At 40.4% G+C, this 14,503-nt stretch overlaps 1 protein-coding gene across 1 annotated transcript in view; it reads left to right on the forward strand.

Annotated features, from left to right (window-relative positions):
- The window catches only part of ecpas (Ecm29 proteasome adaptor and scaffold), a 45,488-nt gene that overhangs the window by 20,371 nt on the left and 10,614 nt on the right, over nucleotides 1-14,503 (forward strand). The window contains exons 18-36 of the mRNA XM_015345865.2: nucleotides 348-567; nucleotides 1,906-1,997; nucleotides 2,616-2,750; nucleotides 3,314-3,476; nucleotides 4,068-4,240; nucleotides 4,989-5,090; nucleotides 5,937-6,060; nucleotides 7,107-7,252; nucleotides 7,602-7,656; nucleotides 7,996-8,110; nucleotides 8,811-8,879; nucleotides 10,182-10,299; nucleotides 10,972-11,139; nucleotides 11,686-11,765; nucleotides 12,022-12,127; nucleotides 12,523-12,570; nucleotides 12,815-12,933; nucleotides 13,329-13,479; nucleotides 14,327-14,392. Coding sequence (XP_015201351.2) covers nucleotides 348-567; nucleotides 1,906-1,997; nucleotides 2,616-2,750; nucleotides 3,314-3,476; nucleotides 4,068-4,240; nucleotides 4,989-5,090; nucleotides 5,937-6,060; nucleotides 7,107-7,252; nucleotides 7,602-7,656; nucleotides 7,996-8,110; nucleotides 8,811-8,879; nucleotides 10,182-10,299; nucleotides 10,972-11,139; nucleotides 11,686-11,765; nucleotides 12,022-12,127; nucleotides 12,523-12,570; nucleotides 12,815-12,933; nucleotides 13,329-13,479; nucleotides 14,327-14,392 — 2,250 coding nt within the window. The remainder of the gene's footprint in view (nucleotides 1-347; nucleotides 568-1,905; nucleotides 1,998-2,615; nucleotides 2,751-3,313; nucleotides 3,477-4,067; nucleotides 4,241-4,988; nucleotides 5,091-5,936; nucleotides 6,061-7,106; nucleotides 7,253-7,601; nucleotides 7,657-7,995; nucleotides 8,111-8,810; nucleotides 8,880-10,181; nucleotides 10,300-10,971; nucleotides 11,140-11,685; nucleotides 11,766-12,021; nucleotides 12,128-12,522; nucleotides 12,571-12,814; nucleotides 12,934-13,328; nucleotides 13,480-14,326; nucleotides 14,393-14,503) is intronic.

Consider the following 14,503-nt stretch of genomic DNA (forward strand, 5'->3'; position numbering starts at 1 on the left):
GTCAATCAATTCATTTTGTTACAGAGATTCAGTAACCAGTCTGAGAAATTGGGACTGCGGTTCCCTTTTAAGACAGGAGGTCCAACTCGCATGTAGTTTGTTGTGTTTATGTACTGGGGCACCAACAGGCAACTTGAGATGAGAGTTAACCTTTTTGCTTTTATTCATAATTGTCATTTTTCTGTTTCAATTAGTACACTGCAAGGAAATGTTGGTCTCTTGACTTTCCTGATGCTTATGGAGCGTAATGTACCATTTGTTTTGTAAACTCTGTTTCTTCTAGTGCACGATATATTAGCGCTGTACCCTTGCTGCTTTGAGACGGTTTGGCTTTTTCTCGTCCACAGATTATCTTGTACCTACGAATGTGCCTTGCTTATAGTGCGGGGGTGACTCCCACCTCCCAGAGTCTGGCCGACATGCAGGACAGCACCCCAGCCATCGCGCGGTATGTGCAGAGCCTGCTGTCCGAAGAGCAGCTATCCAGCTCCTCCCCCAAGGCCGCGGACACCAACCCTGTGCAGGTGTACATCGATTTACTCCAGCAGCTGCTGTCGGCCATCGGCGGTGAGTCCTGAGCTCAGGGTCCATCCGGAGAGGACAAGTTATTCACCGAAGGCAACAGAAGCTCGCTGTGTATGATAGTAGATAGACAAAAACATCACAAATCATTTAGTCCTGGAATCATCTTTTTTATTGGTTTCATTTCCACTTTGGGTGATTTAGGCAATGCTGCCATCATAAATCTAGGCTGCTGTCAATGTAGTGGGACTGAGCGGCGTTATTTGATGGAACTGCAACGAATTTGCCAATAGGCATTTTTTATCCAGCATCCAATTAAGTTGCATACACATTAGCAGGGGTGACACAGTAGCAGCTAGCATTGCTGCCTTGCAGCTCTGGGGCTCTGGGGTCAGTTCCTAGGGTGCTCCTTGAATAGAGTTTGCAAGTTCTCCCCTTGTTCGCGCGAGTTTCCTCTGGGTGGTTCAGTTGCCTCCCAGTTCAAAGATAGGTTGGTGTGTTATAATTAATAATAATAATTGCTTACACTTATATAGCGCTTTTCTGGACACTCCACTCAAAGCGCTTTACAGGTAATGGGGACTCCCCTCCACCACCACCAATGTGCAGCATCCACCTGGATGATGCGACGGCAGCCATAGTGCGCCAGAACGCTCACCACACACCAGCTATCAGTGGGGAGGAGAGCAGAGTAATGTAGCCAATTCATAGAGGGGGATTATTAGGAGGCCATGATTAGTAAGGGCCAATTGGAAATTTGGCCAGGACACCGGGGTACACCCCTACTCTTTTCGAGAAGAGCCCTGGGATTTTTAATGACCACAGAGAGTCAGGACCTCGGTTTTTACGTCTCATCCGAAGGACGGCGCCTGTTTACAGTATAGTGTCCCCATCACTATACTGGGGCATTAGGACCCACATGGACCACAGGGTGAGCGCCCCCTGCTGGCCCCACTAACACCTCTAACACCTCGTTAGTTGGTTTCTGCAGCATTGGCACTGGTGTGAGTGCATGCGTGATTGTGTTTGTGTCCGCCCTGCGATGGACTGGCATCCCATCCAGGGTGTGCCCTGCCTGGCACCCAGTGCTTTCCAGGTTAAGCCCCAGGCCACCATGATCCTGAATTGGATCAGGATGTTTTAACCTGAGCATTTCCAAATAGTTTTATTATTTTTATACCATGCAATCACATGACAGTTGACCTAATGAGCAGCAAAGTTTTTTTTTACAGGAGAACGCTTTGCTTAAAAATGAAAAAATATGTTCATTTACAATGTGTATGTTTAAGTATCTTCTTGTTTGTATTCATGTTAATTCTTATAAATCAGGTTTCTGTCATTTGACTTCTGAATTGTATGTCCTTTTTTTTTTTTTTGTTCTAGGAGTTCCAGTGATGTACTGCCTGTTAGAAGTGGTGTCTGTTTATCCACAAAAACTTGCCCCTAAATTCATTGACAGAATTGACTGGATCAAGGTGACGTTACATTTGTGAATCAGATTATATTGAGCACCCTTGATTTCAGTCGGCTGTACTTCTTTTATCATTTACCTGTTGGAACATTTAAAGTTTAACACTAAAATCAAAGTTTATGGAGTGCATTCATATTACTGATATAACACTCTGATAAAACAAGTTTAAATATTTATTAAATAATTTACAATTACATTTACATTTACGTCATTTAAATAATAGTAATTTACTAAAACTTTGTGGTGTTCGGGATACTTAGGATTGTCAAATAAGTTTCATGTCTTTTCTTTGAACTGCTTGCTTACCTTACGCCTTTGTGCTGTTTTTACGTGTCTTTTTTAAGCCTGTGAACACTTTTCTATAGACGATGTGAAGGTAAAACAAAAACTTGTGTGTTGGATCACAATGTCTTGGTTGGTAAACGATGATACACATTTGAAGGGTTCACATTTAAAATCTGCTGTAGGAAACACAAAAACTTTTTTTAGTTATTATTAATTTGGCTTAAGCTTTTATCCCTACCAATTTGTATATGTAACCATTTAGCCTTCATACTACTGCTCTGTTTCCCTATTAAGAAATGAATGTGTCTGAAGGGTGTCGTTTTCTGCTTTCGTACAGAGTCTAATGAACACTAACAAGGAAGACATGCGTGAACTAGCAGCCCAGCTCTATGCTGTGGTTGTATCCACCATGTCTGGGAATGAACTGAAGACAGCTGTGCAGAATCTTGTCAAGATCACAAAAGATGCTCATGTAAGTGTTTCAATTTCACTTGCACATTATTGCTGGAATAGCTCGCAGCTGTGAGGCCAGTGCATTTAATTATCAATTAAAAAGATCTAAGGCTTGACCTTTCGGTTTTGATTATTCCTGCAAATAAAGCATTTGCTAGAGAATGTAGGAATGAGATGAGCACTAGCTGATTTGTTGTTCGTCAGTGGGAAAACCAGAAAAGACAAAATAGAAAAGAACATCACTTGAGATAGTTCCTAAGGACCCTGATCTGTGAGGTGCAGATATAGCATGAGCCATAAATAACTGGTGGCTCATTTCAGTGATTTCAAATTCATCGCAAGTGGGTTTGCATACCAGGATACTGGAGGTGGCAAATGAATAATAAACTAGCCTTCTGTCACATTTTCTTTAGATCTACTTAGCATGATGTATGTCTAATATAGGTTTAATAGATTCTATTTTACACTTTCTTTTCCTTTATCTTCTCAAAACGTATCAACGGTCTCTTTAAATGAGGCATTGCAGGCAGTAAGGACTTTAAATAAGGTCAGAAAGAAAATCACTTTGTGACTTTTTTCTAGAATCCAGAAACGCAGCATGGAGCGATTTTGGCTTTGGGTTACATGGTTGGCCGATACCTTAGAAAAAAGAAAAGCTTAGATGACTTCCAAAACCTGGAACCAGCCATGAGCGCAAGCCTGGGAGAAGATGATGAACTGATCCGTTCTGCCACAAAAACTATCGGTAACTAGCCTCCAGTGATTTTTTTATCTGTCTTAGTAATTTTAATCTTTTATTTGTCTGAATGTGTCTCTTTCATCAGATTCTTAATCTCTCTATTAAACCACATTTTACTGACTGTAAGTATTCAGTATGAATTTAGTACCCTTTGATACAGTTTTTTTTGTTGATATTAAATGAAGTAAATGTATATGTGTGGTATAAATACTTTTATAGATTTATAAAGTTATATGTTACCTACAACTAGTTCAAGTAGGGAGTTGCGTCAGCATGCGTAGGCTGCAAAGGAACAAGTAAAGGTTTATTCCGTGCTGAAAAGAGAAGAAAGGAAACACAATGTTTCAGCTGTGGAGCCTCCTTCGGGTGTTTCCTTTCTTCTCTTTTCAGCAAGGAATAAACCTTTAACTTGGTTCTATATGTTACCTATTGACCACTGTTTGTTTCATTTCATATTATTCTTTGCGAAAGCCACAATGCCTTTGCAATAACAGAAGGTTTTTTGGACATGGGTCTCAATAATCAACTTCACAAGAGGACAGGCCTATCTCTATAATACAAGTGCTGATGTGAAATCTGTTGAATCATTATTCACAGGGTCGTTCCTGGACAGCAGCTCTCCGCTTCTGAGCATCGCTGCCTGCACTGCCCTGGGTGAGATCGGGAGGAACGGTCCCCTGTTGATACCCAGTGAAGGCTCCGACTTCACAAAGCTGCACATGGTGGAAAACCTGCTGGCCCGCATACCATCTGGCAAAGAGAGCTCTAAGGTACCTTGGAAAAGTTCTATTAAATTAACATAGTTTAACCCTGAGTGTCCAGTCTGCAAAGCCGCTTGTGCAAATTCTGGTAGGCCACAAACCTACACTGGCAGGGAACACAATAAGCGTGAAAGAATGTAAAGAAAAGGCTAGGATATGAAAAAGTCTGTACCTGCATTAGATGTACCTATGACCTCCAGCAACACTTTTAATGCAACTATAGCTGACATTTTGTTTCATGCTGCAAAAAACTAAAAAGAAAGAAACATAGGTAGTAAGAATTATGTTAAGAGGCTCTCCTACTTAAATTATTCAACAATGGATGAACAATAAATTCCACCCCTGCATTGACTGAAACGCAAAAAAAAATGAATAACACTGATAAGATTAGAAACAGGAGAATTGTTTGTAACTTTTTTTCTTGATGTGCTGGTCAAATTACAATTTAGTGCCCTTTCATGTTTTCTTTTGCTGAAATGCAGTACATGACACAGTATATATATGATCATGAAAAAATAAGATTCTTTGATGGATGAGGAAGGAGTGTATTTCTAAAGGAAATACAGAAAACTGTGTGTAATATTCATGTAGTGATAGTAAGACAAATAAGTCTTTTGTTGAGAGCGACTCGTATGAAAAAGCATCAGACTTTATTTTCAGTTAGAAATGAACTGTTAATTAGGTCCTTAATTCATTGTGCAGGGATTTAATTGTAATCACATTTTGCATTAATTCTGATTGGTTCTTATTGGTACAGATGAAGGAACGTGCCATACAGACGCTTGGGTATTTCCCAGTCGGTGATGGAGAGTTTCCTCATCAGAAGAAACTGCTTCAAGGCCTAATGGACTCAGTGGAGGTACGATGCAGTTTATCCAAGAGTGTGGCTGGGGATTTAATGATATATGTGTACTTAAATATTGTACATTGTACAGTAAGATACAGTAAATTGGCATGCCTACATTTGCTTAGATATTAGTCTAAGGATATTTTCAAGTTTCCTTTATGGCAAATGCTATACTGTGGTCTATAATTATAAAATCTGCCTTGCATATTTTACCTTCAGAAGATGCTTTCAAATTTTGCTGGGGGGGGTCTTCCAAGACCTAATATTTCCTAAGACCAATTCCTAATATTTAATGTCACAGTCATGTCTTTAAGCTACTCAGATTTCAAAGAGGCTGTATTGCTTAAAACATTATACTCCTCAAAACCATTATTTACAGCCTGCACAACTCATTTCTTCTTCTTCTTCTTTTTAGGTGTGAAATTAATTGATTGATTAATTGAAAGCAAATAATTTACAGTTTGAAAGTATGAAGAAAAAAATGTAAAGTAACCTGTTTTATAATTATATGAAAAGGTCTAATTTATTAGAACTTAGTTGAATCAAACAAGCCAAATTGTATTGTAGAGTTAATTTGCATAGTGTATGCTTCCATGGTGATTTGCAGACACACTACCTTCCATACGGTAGATGAGGAGCTATGTATTGGAATAAACTCCTTTCACTGCTGTGCAGGATCTGAATTAGATGCAAACAGAGGTGTAACAGAAACACTGAAATGGCTCAAACTGAAAAAGAAAACTGTGTAACTTGACAGTGAGAGAGCTGGTGTTCTGCCTGGGCTGAAAGATTGTGAGTGGGCCCAGCGCTTGGCGTATGGTCGACAGACATTTCGTTTTTCCTTATTCCTCGCACAAGGCCAAGCAGGTGGAGCTGCAGTTCACCGTCGGGGAGGCCATAACCAGCGCCGCCGTGGGGACCAGCTCTGTGGCCGCTCGAGACGTGTGGACCTCAAGCGAGGAGGAGTACACCCCGCCAGCCAGTATGTTCCCCTGTGTGTTCATTTCCCCCTAGCTGTGTGTGATTGCACTTATTACTTACCGGATCATACAAGGCACAGAGACATGATCCAGAAGGAACTGTCAAGCCTAAGTGATCTAAAAATAGCAGAAGAAAATGTCCTGTGACACTCCTTTCCTTTATGAGTCCATTATTCATTTGACACTACAAACCTTCATCTGAAAGTGCACTGTATTGAAGTTGCGTAAATGTTGGATCTCATGGTACTTAAATGTGTGTAAGTAAGTAGACATATTAGAGACCAAAATAATTCTGGGTTCCTTTTATTTGACACTGGCTAATAGTTTTAAAAATAAATATTTGTGATAAAAGAGGTGGATGATACAAAAATCAGTGTTTGTTTTTGTGTTGTTTTTTCCAGCTTTTACAAAATGGAGTTGTTTTACTATTGTTGCAACCAGGTGTATCATGTTTTGATGTTGCAGGCCTGTTTCATAACACTTAACATTGAAGGAGATTGGCTATTCTGTTTCCTTTACACTATGTGCTAAGAACGTTTACTATAAATACTTTCAGGAACCTAGGTCACAGAAGCACATGTGTGTACCTCCATCATTTCTGACAAAATGACAAAATATTGCAGATGTCCTTTCCATTTGCTTTATAAATGACATCTCGTACTGTATTGTGAAGAAGAAAAAATATATAGACTGTGCCTAAGTTTAGGTTAAGTTGAAGTTATAGGTTATCTTCTACACATTTGCCTATTGCGAAAACCATTGTTATCAGTCTAATTCTAACAAATTATAATTGGTTAAAGACCATTTACTACAAACTAAACAGCTGCCAGGAGCTGCTGATGTTTTCTTGTTTGTTGAGAATATTAAGCGCGTAATCATAGCTTTCAGAAACATTGTCTTTGTATTAGAGATTGCAGCAGCATACAAAAAATAGTCAGGATTCATTGCTTTGTGCATTTTTCACACCTGCCTGTACCACTCTGTCTAAAAGAGCTCGGCTTCATCCCCTCCAAGCTACTGTTACTGAAAAAGCTCTCGCCTCCCTCAGATGCCAAGTCAAACGATGTGGTTCCCTGGGTTTTGAACACCATCCTCAGCAAGCACATCGCCAGCTCCAACCCACACGTGCGCCAGGCCGCTTGCATCTGGCTGCTCTCCCTGGTGAAGAAGCTCAGCCACCACAAGGAGATCAAGGTAAACAGACGGGAACTTGCAGTGGCTCGTGGGAAAACTCCATACAGTACCTAGGTCTACATGTCTTTCACAAAGGGATATTTCCTAAGCTGTTTTATGATATAGTAAATGTGAAATGGTGAAACGCAACTGACTTAGATAATATTGAAAAAACATCATGAGTAGGCCATTGTGCCTTCAGTGGAGAAGTCTGTAAGTTAATTGTGATCTTAACATAAGTGGTAAAGTCTTTTTGTGATGCATCTTGAGTAGTCACTGTAGGGCAGGTTACCTGTGCTGAAGCCAATGTTATACAATTGTTTGGATCCTAGTTCCTCTGAAGACTTTAACCAACTTGTTTTTTTCACAGTCCCATTTGAAAGAAATCCAGAGTGCATTTATCTCAATCCTGTCTGATCCCGATGGTGAGTACATTATGTACATTGGAAATTAAGTCATTGAAAACGACAAAACGTAACTGGGGAAAAAATGGGAAGGAGATTTACTGTGTCTTTATTCTCTTAATATTTTTGTTTTTACGATGCATTTTTGCCGAGTGAATGCACTTTGACTCTGTGTCATTGTCTTTTGATAGGCAGTATAAAGTTTTTAAAAAGTATTTTGTTAGATATGTGGTCAGATATGTCGACAAGCCTGTGATTGATTTTCAAAGGAAGTATAAGGATTCTGATGTGTTTTATTGAATACATTATTGAAGTATTACGCAATATTACTGATTTCTGATATGGTTTCAATGTTGACAGAACTGAGCCAGGATGTGGCCTCCAAAGGCCTGGGCCTGGTATATGAACTGGGCAGCGAACAGGACCAGCAGGAGCTGGTCTCTACACTGGTGGAGACACTGATGACGGGGAAGAGGTATGCTGACTTATTCTGGGCTCTGGTGGGTTTTTTCAGCATCTTCAATAAATGCTCGCACGTTTGTTTTAAGAATAATTCATTACAATTACATTACACTTTTTTGGACACTCCACTCAAAGCACTTTACAGGTATTGGGGACTCTCCTCCACCACCACAAATGTGCAGCCCCACCTGGATGATGCATAGCAGCCATAGTGCTCCAGTGCACTCACTACACACCAGCTATCAGTGGAGAGGAGAGTGAAGAAGCTAATTCATAGATGGGGATTATTAGGAGGCCATGATTGTTAAAGGCCAGGTGGAGGAATGTTGGCCAGGATGCCAGGGTAACACCCCTGCTCTTTTCAAGAAATACCCTCGGGTTATTAATGACCACAGAGAGTCAGGACCTCGGTTTTCCATCTCACCCAAAGGATGGTGCCTTTTTACAGTATAATGTCCCCATCACTATACCAGTGCCCCCTACTGGCCTCACTGACATCTCTTCCAGCAGCAACCAGGAGACTCCCATCCAGGTACTGACCAGGCTCCCACCTGCTGAGCTTCAGTGGGCTGCCAGCTGGGAGTTGCAGGTCTATATGACTGCTAGCATATATGGATTTGCATGTGTTCAGCTGTAAGGACGTGATCTTTGCTGTTATTTATTTCTGATAAAAAAAGAAAGAACTGTACTTTTTTCCCCCCTCTTTCCCCAAGGGTCAAACACGCCGTCTCGGAAGACACTGAGGTTTTCCAGGGAGGCGCGCTGGGGAAAGCACCAGACGGGTGAGTGCCTGTGACATTGAGCGTCGGAATTACACAGAGCCACTGGGACCATCCTGTTTCAGTCAAAGTCAAAGCAGGAATTACCTTTTCATTCGAAAAACCTGTTTATCCACTCAAAACAAGCAGGGGGGATCCTTTCATTGAAGTGTTTTCTCATGAAATAATTCCTGTTTGCGTGCAGCTGATACATGCTTCTCCCTGTTCCTGTATCTCTTACAGAATATTTGTGTTTGTTGAACACTTCTTTTTCACCCTTGGGTTGGCTTTATCAATACCTGTGAGGACAACTGAATATGTGAATTACGTACCATCGTAATTGCTTTCAGGACTATAGAGATTAATTTTCTTAAACCTGTCCAAATCATTCTTTTAAGGACAGGAATCAACCTTGCTACCCTTCTCTTGAAACTGTAGAGCAGTATTGTCTTTTTCATGGGAGTTGCAGTTGGCAGTACCGTGAAAACCACAACATGGGTAAATGGTGGTGGTGATGACCCTAAACACAGTAATTACTTTAATGGAAATGAAAGGCACCCTGTGTTGCTGGTCACTGGACCTCAGTATCGTTGGAATACTGTAGGACAAGTTTGGCAGAAAAGGGAAAAACGAAGACAGTGTCAGTTTGCGCTGGAAATGCTAATGACCAAGTGAACAGCAGCAGGCAGCGAGAGTGTTAAGATTCTATGGAAGAATAAGCATTTTATTGTCAACAAGGGAATAATTTCCTGTTTTCTGGAAGACTGCAGTAACGCATGTCCTCTTGTAGTATTTTCTATTAAAAACGTCAATAAAAAATCATATTGGTAAATGATTTATGCCATTTCTTCCTTTGTGTGCTGTATTGCAGTAAGATTAACTAGTCACCAACATATTGACAGCTTATGTATGTAAAATATTAAAGAAAAATTGGAAAATGTTTTATTGCACATACGGTAAAATTATGTTCACTTTTCAAGGGAGGTTTGTTTCATTATTTTGACAGGGTCAATTTCAGTATGGAAGAAATAACAAATGCGCTATGTCAAATGTGAAAATAAGATGTAAACCTAGTGCTACAAGGATCTTAAACTGCATGGTAATGAGCAGCACAGATTTACAAAACTGTGTTCTCTTTAAATAATAGAAATGCTGGAATAGGATTTATGCTATTTCCTGTTGTAGTTTCACTTGTGCAAAGTGGTGGAAATGTGGAAGTGGATACGTAGTTAGAGGACATGCATTAAATGAGGATTCCCATTAAGTTTTAAAAGCAATATAATTTACAGCTGTTTTTCCTGTGCTTCTTTTTTTTATGATTTGCAGTCAGTCCTTATCTACCTACAAAGAGCTGTGTTCTCTGGCCAGTGACCTTAACCAGCCCGACTTAGTCTACAAGTTCATGAACCTGGCTAATCATCACGCCATGTGGAACTCCAGAAAGGTGCCCTTTTCAATTCCTGTGCATAGAGTGAACTTAAAAAGCAAGCATCCTTCATTTTTTAAACCAGGGATCTTTTACCTTTTTAACTGTTCTGTGGAAACCCCACTTTCACCCTAAAATATACATTGAAATCTATTATTAGTTATTATTCTTAATACTGTCACTATTTATTAGAAAATATTTATAGGTGATGGTAAACTTATTTTTCACTGATAGTTGAGTCCATTTAATAGAACAAATTATTCTAATACCGAACAAATTAAGGAGGGCTGGTTCTTTTGTAGCAAAATAATTGACATTTAAACATCAGGCTGTTCTGTTATTCATGTCCAGCAGACCTACCTATGGCAATAAATAAGCTACACATTGACAGCACGGAAAGATACTTTCTAATGGAGGCTTAAATACTGGTACATTAAATTACAGTGACAGTATGCAATCATTATGACTGTGTATGCCAGAGTGTTCATGGCGTTAACCATAATAATAGTCAGAAGGTGGCCGAGTGCAGACTCTAGGACAATAATAAGATGTTCTAGATGACTGTAAGACCTAGAACCACAGTGATACTAATAATGACAAAACAGCACCGACAGCACCTGTCTGTTTAAATAAGCGTCTCTTCTTCCATTGTTCTGGTCTTTATCGTTTTTCTTTTCTCCCCATCGCCAGGGTGCTGCCTTTGGTTTCAACATGATAGCCACAAAAGCTGGAGAACAACTGGCTCCATATTTATCTCAGCTGGTCCCCCGTCTGTACCGGTACCAGTTCGATCCAAATCTCGCCATCCGACAAGCCATGACCAGCATTTGGGATGCTCTCGTCACAGACAAAACAACTGTATGTTTCCGTTCTCTCTGTCTAAATATCCATGCTGTGCAGCTTTCACATACAAGACACGTACTCTCACATCGACAGCACCTGTTTGAAAATGCAACTTAAAATAATGTATTTGTTTAAATTGCACGTTCTGCTCAGTCTTGGAATTTGTAGCAGTAATTTAGTTCCTTGGCTTGCACTAGTGAAACATCCAAGAGTTTAGTTCTATTGATCTGTCATGAAATTGTTCTTTTACAGTTCAAAACTACAGTATCTTGGTATTCTGTCTACAACCAGTGGATCGTTTTTAGCAGTGTAGTACTGAATATATTCCCTGCCCTTCTGCAGAGTATATGCCTCTTCTTATCTGGCCTGCAATAAAGCCTCTTTGAATCATGTCTATTGAAAATTGAAAATGATCATGTAATTTATTTTTTTACTGTTTTGAGGACTTTAATATGTAACTTCAAAGCTGGCAAACAAGAGGAGGCCCATCTACTGTGTTTGGCTGCTGGTAGCTGATTGATCTGAGGACCATTTCTAATGAAAAATGTATTTTTCATTCAGGTGGATAAATACCTAAAGGAAATTCTTCAGGATGTGATCTCCAACCTAACCAGTAATATGTGGAGAGTCCGCGAATCAAGGTGAAGAAAGTTCTGTTTTTTATTCACAGAGCATGACTTCAGTCCATATCATGTGTATTTGCATAGACTGGCCATGAATCATACGTGAAAATGCTGTGCTTACTGCTTAAGTGAACAAACTCTGTAGTGAATACCACAGATGCTTAGTGCGTGACTAAAAAAATCAAGTCTAAGCTTCATCCTGAATCCACACCTGTAGGCCACTCAGTGTAATGTAAGGAGGTGTTTAAAGCTGAGCTTTTTTTCTCTTGTGCAGTTGCTTGGCCCTGAATGATTTAATACGTGGAAGACAGCTGGATGACATCATTGACCAAATCCCAGAAATGTGGGAGACCTTGTTCAGAGTGCGGGATGACATCAAGGTAAAATGCTTTGCTTTAGAAGTACAACACAGGCGAGAAACAAAAACAGGTTTTCCTTCTCGAGTCGGATTTTAAATGACTTGTGCCCACCTGTGCTGAGCAAAGCATAACTGAATTTAATGCCAAGCTTCTGCTTTGATTCGGAACTATAAACTTGTTTATTTATTGCAATGCTGGGAAAGCAATAAGGCCATTACTTGTCCCTAAATAAAGTCTCACCTAATCTCTCATTAGTAGTTTTTTTAAGTTTAAATATTTATTCTTCATGGACAATCTTAACATTTAATTTGAGCTCTTTGGAAGAACATTGCTGTAAGCCCTATATCTCAGAACCTTGATGCTTTCTTTCCCTTATCATGACAAATCGGTTGGTTCCCTCTCTCTTGTTCCTGCAGGAATCGGTTCGGAAGGCAGCTGATCTAGCTCTCAAGACCCTCAGTAAGGCAAGTCTATCTTGTACATTCGTATCTGTGGCCCGTTATGGGTGTTCAGCGTCACTCGTTAACCTTCAGTGTTTGTATACTCCGAAATCAGGAACATTTGACACTTTTATGAAGTGATGTTATGACGTGTCGTGACCAAACGGAACGCACTTCCCCTTGCGAGAGGGAGGGCATTTCTGCCGCGTGAACCGCCGGGGAGAGAGGGTGAGGTTGTCAGTGCCGGGCTGCTGTCTCCCCGCTGCAGGTGTGCGTGCGGATGTGCGAGTCGTCCAGCGCCGCGGCCCAGCGGACGGTCGCAGTCCTCCTGCCCTGCCTGCTGGACAAAGGAATCATGAGCAATGTGTCGGAGGTCCGGGCCCTCAGGTGAGCATGAAACTGAAATGCTGATTTTAAATCCTTTCTCTTGAGTGACGTTCCCTAGTTTCCAACTCCCAAAAGAGATGTTCTTAGTTCTGCAGCTGCTTGGTAGGTTATTGCTTAAAATTAATTTAAACATTGAAAATGATGTGGTCTTTGAAAGATTTTGAAAGAGGAATAACTTTGCGATAACTTATTTGTGCAGCAGAAAGCTTGGAAACTTTTCAGACAGTTTCTTAATGCCTTGTGCAGGTTAACAAAGCAGCGTATTTATGAGAGCATATATCAGGCTTAAAAAAATGAGAGTTTTCCTACTGAAAAAGACTCAGTCTTTTCATGTTCGGTATACAGGTAGTGATTTAATCCCCAGTTCCTGATTTTGTGTTGTCAACACCGTTCAGCATTCAGACGCTGGTGAAGATCAGTAAGAGTGCTGGCTGCCGGCTGAAGCCCCATGCTCCCAAACTGATACCTGCCCTGCTGGAGTCTCTCAGTGTTCTGGAGCCGCAGGTCCTGAACTACCTGAGTCTGCGGGCCACAGAGCAAGAAAAGGTAAGATGCACTGCTAGCTTTCCACATGGCGGTAAATTCAAGTCACGTCAACTGAAAGTCTAGCACGTATTCTAGGTCCCTTTTAAGGGGAGCTACTGTCCCAGTTTCTCAGACAGGTAATTGAATCTTGGTAATAAAATAGACGGTAGCGCAAAATTCTAAAAATCCCTTTGTGAAAGCGCTATATGGTCTCCATGTTGTCGCAAACCGCTGGTTTCATCACGGGCGAGAGCGAGAGTCTGCGAATTGCAGTATGAAACAGCCCATCCTGCTCACTAGTCACTGTAATGTATAAGCGAATACGTTCAGGTTGTGCGGCCACAGAAATGTGATCCGCATGCAGAGTTAACAAATAAGTAGTATTTGTGCGTTAAAGTGTTTTGTTGCCTCGTTCTGAATCCCAGACAAGCGCATACCTGGAGATGTCATCTATTTTGTGATGTTAATTGCAGGTTTTACACGTTTCTGTGTACATTGTACTTTCATTGGGGTTTGAAATTCACTCATCAAAGCTAGTTCTTTGTAACCCTGAAATATAAAAATAGCATTGCAGTTCCTCTTTAAATCTTTGCAACCTGAAGGTCTGTGGAGCGTGGTTAACTAGATTCAATTACCCCTTAATTCAGCCAGTTAAGCCCTATTCCTCAATTTGAGTAAGAGGCAAATGATTTGGCAGAGACCTAGAAAACCTGCTGGATTGAGGACTGAAGTTGGGGAACTCTCCTGCAAGGAGATTGGTTTGCCTGTAAAAAATAAATTGCCGAATGTTACAATTATAGATTAATATATTGTGTTTTTAGTATATCCTTTTAAATAAAAAAAATCTGTCTACTGTTTTCACTTTCAGACAGCAATGGACACAGCAAGACTCAGTGCAGCTAAGTCTTCTCCAATGATGGAAACCATCAACATGGTAAAACTGATGTTCTTTGTCGTGTTTTGTATGTCACTTCCGCACTTTACTGTATCTGTACTTTTACTGAATTTGATAAAACAGGCCTTTGATAAATAACAGAGCACACAG

The sequence above is a fragment of the Lepisosteus oculatus genome, chromosome 1, assembly GCF_040954835.1.
Source record: "Lepisosteus oculatus isolate fLepOcu1 chromosome 1, fLepOcu1.hap2, whole genome shotgun sequence".
NCBI classification, from domain to species: Eukaryota; Metazoa; Chordata; class Actinopteri; order Semionotiformes; family Lepisosteidae; genus Lepisosteus; species Lepisosteus oculatus.